Source organism: Colobus angolensis, unplaced genomic scaffold, assembly GCF_000951035.1.
Source record: "Colobus angolensis palliatus isolate OR3802 unplaced genomic scaffold, Cang.pa_1.0 Scaffold259, whole genome shotgun sequence".
NCBI lineage: Eukaryota > Metazoa > Chordata > Mammalia > Primates > Cercopithecidae > Colobus > Colobus angolensis.
The window spans coordinates 5,368,138-5,374,274 of NW_012115810.1; the positions used below are offsets into that span (position 1 = coordinate 5,368,138).

The following is a 6,137-nucleotide window of genomic DNA, read 5'->3' on the forward strand; positions in this document are numbered from 1 at the left end:
AATGCTGGGATTACAGGCATGAGCCACTGCACCTGGCCCCAATTTTTAAATTTATTCAGTCATTTATTTATACCCTCATCATTGTGGTTTTTTGTTATTTGTTAGTTTGTAGCATTTCCATACTTTCTCCTTCTTTTTGTTCTTAATTTCCTCCAATCCTCTAGACCTGGTATAGGTTCATGGTTATTTATTTTATACTTTGGATTATAATCTAACATACTGCATTCTGTAATATTTTGCTCAAGTCTTTCCGCTTTGGCCTTTGGTAGCTCTTTCACTTGGCTCCCATGTCCCTTGAAATAACCTCATCATTGTGGCTTTGTTGTTTGTGTTTGTTTTAAGCACTTCCTTACTTTCTGGTTATCTTATTTCTTTTTAGTCTTAATTTCACCTAACCCTTGAGACCTGGTTTATCAAGCGGTCTTCCTGACTCCTCTCATTCAAATGAATCTCTACCAATTTCACAGCTCCTACTGGTTAATAGTTTTGCCATCATTTCAGCCATTGTTTCTGTCTCCAACTAATATATAAGCTTCTTAAATGAAAGAAAATGTTTATGCCTTTTAAAAATATCAACCAGAGAACTTTAAGAGCCTAAGATATATGTCATAGCAGTAAGAAAAATAAAATATGCATTTGACCTCCCTCATTAATAAGAAACCCAGTTTTATTTAACTTTTCAAATGATTGCATGTTGTCTCATCCAAAAGGTATATTTGAAATAATTTAAATTTTAATCACTAGTGCTTTTAATTATTATAGTTGACTACAAAGAAGAATATAATACTACATTGCCACAGTTTATGCCATATGAAGATGGTATTTACAGTGTTATTCAAAAAAAGGTAACATGGTATGAAGCGTTAAACATGTGTTCTCAAAGTGGAGGTCACTTGGCAAGCGTTCACGACCAAAATGGCCAGCTCTTTCTGGAAGATATTGTAAAACGTGATGGATTTCCACTATGGGTTGGGCTCTCAAGTCATGATGTAAGTCTTGCTTTGCTTTCCAGAAACTTTTCAAATGTGTTATTTTGAGGGTTAGAAATTTGAATGTAAAGTATTAATACAAAGTACAACATTAGATGAAGTACTGGGACTCCGTTTGCATAGCATGGTGCTTTCTTACCTTTTACAACACAGAACAAATAGAAAATTTTGTTGTAGAATGCACTAGGGCAAATGCTCAGGCCATCCCAAGGGCCCAGTGGATGAATATCTCAACAACACCTCTATAGCCTAGTTGGGACAGACAAATTGGAAAGCTGGTAAAAATGAAATAGCATAGAATCAGAAAACCCTGAGTTTCAGTACCAGTAGCGGATCTTCCATTTATATGCTGGGTGATCATGAGCAAGTTATTTAGCCTTTGCAACCTTATTTCCTCATGCAGAAAATCAGGGTAATAATAATTTAATTGAGACTTTAACACAAAAGTTTATACAAGTTACCATGTAAAATTCTCCACATGGTTAGGACTAATAAATGTATACTTTCTTCCCACTTTTCCTCTAGAAAATTACGCTACTTAAGATTAATTCTGCTAGTAAACACATCTGTGCCACTATTTGAATCGTATTATTTAATCATTTATGTACTTACAATAAAGTCTTGTATACAAAAAATGGTTATCTATTGAGACTAGAGTTGTAGTTCTAATTTAAATAATCTTTAGAACAAAATTTAGGGCAAATTTTTTTAAAAGGATGGCAAGTTAAGATAAATTCAAGGAAAACTCAAAAATAGTCTTCCCATTTTGAGTTTCTTGGGAAGTGTTTCTCTTTTCTAGCTCCCTACTGCTTGGTGTCCTCTGTAGTGTGAAAAATGTAGCCAGAGACACAAAACACAAAACTATATAACATAGAAAACAATATTCAGAACAATATGAAGGTTGGGATTATAAATTTGTCATTGTGACAAATGGAAGCCATTTGCATATTGTTTAATTTCAAGTGTTATGTAAACTCATCCTTTAAAAAAATCTAAAGACCAGGTATAATAACTCTGTCTCTAAGTTTAAAGTCCTCCATAAACTGTGCCAGAGCAAATGTCCCGAATCAATGCATCAGAAGTCAGTCAGAACTACAATAATAGTAGGTTCAGACCTACAATACTGGAAGCAAATAATTAATATTCCATTATAATATTTCTTGAAGTATGTATGTTGTTCTTTGTATTCTTTTTAAAGTCATACATGTGGGTTCAGATTATCTCTATTATTCTTACAACAGGGAAGTGAATCAAGTTTTGAATGGTCTGATGGTAGTATATTTGACTACATTCCATGGAAAGGCCAAACATCTCCTGGAAATTGTGTCCTCTTGGACCCAAAAGGAACTTGGAAACATGAAAAATGCAACTCTGTTAAGGATGGTGCTATTTGTTATAAACCTACAAAATGTAAGACTTGAATTTCAGTAACAGTACATTTACTAAAATGTGACATAATTTGTGCACATAATTAAATGCCCAGTGGAATTTTTATTTAAAGATTTATTCACAAATTATATGAAAATGATTTTGATACTTTGTAAATGGAAACATATACAGTATAAGCACTCAGAGAATTTGTTCCCAAAGACTTTCATTTGTTCTGTCACCAGGTAAATTCTACCCTAGAATTTGTGAATTCTAATTTCACTTAGCAATGTTTTACAAAGGCTGAGATGCATATTTCAAAAAAGGGTCCCACACATATAAATTTGGGAAACACCTCATGTAATTTATCATATTAAAGGTTCTTATCTTTTCTTTTTTTTTTTTTTTTGACAGCGTTTTTTGCTCTGTTGCCCAGGCTGGAGTGCAGTGGCATGAACATGGCTCACTACAGCCTTGACCTCCTGGGCTCAAGCAGTCCTCCCACCTCAGCCTCCTGAGTGGCTGGGACCACAGGCACGTGCCACCACACCCAGCTAATTTTTAAAACATTTTGTAGAGATAGGGTCTCACAATATTGTTGAAGCTGGTCTTGAACTCCGAGGCTCAAGCAATCCTCCCGTTTCAGCCTCCCAAAGTGCTGAGAGTATAGGTGTGAGCTACTGCACCTGGCCAAAGCTTCTAAGAGAGTTTCTGTAATAATGAAGTTTGTTTAACTTTGTGTAACCAAGCATTTTCCAAACTTACATGATCCTTAAAATTTAAGGGAAGAGCCCCTTCCATTAGAGGCTGGACTTAGGGTCACCCCTGGTGGATAAAGCATGAACCTTGAGGAAGATCACAAAAAAAAAAAAAAAAAAAACTACCAGAGGCTGCAGAGGCCTGCAGGATAGGCAGGGAGGTGGTGGCATTAGTTTCCAAAGCCTCTGGTTCTCAGTGCTCGCCATGTTTTCTGCTCTGAAGGATCTTGAACGGCAGATTCAACATTTGGTTGAACAGATTCAGGCAGAAGAAAATGTGAAAACTTTGGAGAAGCAGGTTAATAAAAGAAAGGGAGAATGATATAAACAATCAGGAATCAAGGTACAATCAAGAACTGACTTCTCAGTTGTTAGGCACAGAAAACAAATGTAACTTTTTAGAAAAACAATTGGAATACATGAGAAATAAGGCATGCAGAAATAGAGAAACAGACTTTATGGGATGGAGAATGATAAGATGACCAGACGTAAGTTCTGTGCTCTGCCAGGTTGAATAGTGCCTCCTCCCCAAAGATTGCTGTCCAGTCAGAACCTTAGACTGTCACTTTATTGAGAAACAGAGTCTTTACAGATCTAGGGTAGTTGAGATGAGGACATACTGGATTATGGTGGGCCCTAAATCCAATGACTAGTGTCCTTATAAGAGGGAGATACAGACACACAGAGGGAAGAAGGCCACGTGATGACAAAGGCTGAGATTGCAGTGACAGAGTGATAAGCTGAGGATTGTCGGCAACCACCAGAAGATGAGAGGGAGGCACGAGACAGATTCTCCAATGAGCCTCCAATGAGAACCTCCAATGAGAACCAATTAGAGCCTCCAATGAAAACCAATCCTAACAACCCCTTCAATTCAGACTTCTAGCCTCCAATTGGTGTTTTAAGCCACCAATTTTGTGGAATTTATTATGGCAGCCCAAGGAAACTAATACAAGAGTTAACTTTAAAAACTGGATCTTCAAAGAAACCAGAGAATAACAAGCATTAGTGAGGATGTGGAGAAAATGGAACCCTTATGCATTGCTGGTAGGAATATAAAACCGTGTAACCACTGTGCAAAATGGTGTGGCAATTCCTCAAAAACATATACATAAGATTACTATGTGATCCAACACTTCAGGTATATACTCAAAACACCTGAAAGCAGGGATTCAAACAGGTGTTTGTCCAACCATGTCATAGCAGCATAATTCATAATAGCCAAAGATGCAAGCACCCCAAGTGTCCATGGATGACAAATGGGTAAGAAGCCTTAAAAAGGAAGGAAGTTCTGATGCATGCTGCAACACAGATGAACCTTGAAGGCAGTATGCTAAGTGAAATAAGCCAGTCACAAAAAGACAAATACTCTATGATTCCATTTATATGAGGTAGTACCCAGAGTTCTCAAATTCATAGAGACAAGAAGTAGAATGGCAGTTACCAGGGACAAGATGGAGGGGAATATGGAGAGTTACTGTTTAGTGGGTATAGAGTTTCAATTTTGCAAGATAAAAAAGTTTTAGAGATGGATGGTGGTGATAGTTGTACAACAGAGTGAATGCATTTAGTGCCATGGGACTGTACACTTAAAAATGGTTAAGGCCAGATGTGGTGGTTCATGCTTGTAATCTCAGCACTTTGGGGGGCTGAGACAGGTGGATGGCTTGAGCCCAGGAGTTCAAGACCTGCCTGGGCAACAGAGTGAGACTCCATCTCTACAAAAAAAAAAATTTTAAATTAGCTGGACTCAGTAGTGCATGCCTGTAATCCCAGCTACTTGGGAAACTGAGGCAGGAGAATCTATTGCACCCAAGAGTTTGAGACTGCAGTGAGCTGTGATTGCACTACTGTATTCCAACCTAAGTGACAGAATAAGACCCTGTCTCTAAAAACAAAACAAAACCAAAATGGTTAAGATGATAAATTTTATGTTATGTGTATTTTACCACAGTTAAAAAAAATGGATCTTCTTGAACAGGAATATAACACACTTACCAAGATGCAGGCCCTTCCAAAAAAAAAAAAAAAACAAAGAGTTGGAAGCAAAACTTCATGAAGAACAGGAAGAAAAAAAAATGTATGCAACCTAAGAGACCCCAGTTGCAGACTATACTAGAAACAAATAGACCAAAGATAAGGCATTTCCTTATGTTGCCAGTGCGAGAAATAATTTAAAAAAAAAAGAGTCCAACCCTTCAGAAAAGTTCCCTATCCTAATGATGCCTTGATAGCCAATGTTCAAGAAGTTTTGCATTAACAATTGAGCCCAGTGCAACACTAAGTAATCAGCAATATACCTTTGCCCAACCATTTTCATCAGAATAGAAAATATCAAACAAGAACTTACTAGTAACATTTCTTTTCAACAGCAGCATTAATGAGGAGTTGTGAGAAGTTCTGTAGATTGGGTAGATGAATTTGGCAAATGTATTTTGATCTGCAGCAGCTGGGAAACTTACCCAGGAGTCCCACTGCTGAACTGAAGACTTAGTACTCAAATTGGTAGCATTAGTGAGAAGAATGGAGGTAAACGCCAATCAAATAACCGAAGTTCAAAAAGATCAAGTCTGGTTTCTAACAGAAGATAGAGAAGCAGCAGAAGGAACCAAGGGCCACTAAAGAGTCTCTTGACGATGAAAGAAACAGCAGCCGCCATCCTTCTCTAATCACAGAGACCACAAATAAGAACTCTGCCAAGCAGAGATTTGGAGAAAAAAAACAGGAAAAGCCTTTACTTACTGAAGGACATACAGATCATACAGAATATATCACAAAGCAATAGTCTGGGTTGAGATTACTGACTGGTACCAGGTCAGATATTTGATTCAGATAATCTGTACCTCACTAATACGACATTGACAATTTACTCTCCAGTTTTCATATGCTCTTCTGTTGGAATTAAAAACAGGTGTTTTTTTTTTTTTGAGACGGAGTCTCGCTCTGTCGCCCAGGCTGGAGGGCTGTGGCCTATCTCAGCTCACTGCAAGCTCCGCCTCCCGGGTTTACGCCATTCTCCTGC

The 6,137-nt window shown here is 37.5% G+C and overlaps 1 protein-coding gene across 1 annotated transcript in view; it reads left to right on the forward strand.

The window, feature by feature from the left end:
• LY75 (lymphocyte antigen 75) overlaps window positions 1–6,137 on the forward strand; it is an 89,802-nt gene that overhangs the window by 74,398 nt on the left and 9,267 nt on the right. The window contains exons 30-31 of the mRNA XM_011947133.1: window positions 763–989; window positions 2,231–2,399. Coding sequence (XP_011802523.1) covers window positions 763–989; window positions 2,231–2,399 — 396 coding nt within the window. The remainder of the gene's footprint in view (window positions 1–762; window positions 990–2,230; window positions 2,400–6,137) is intronic.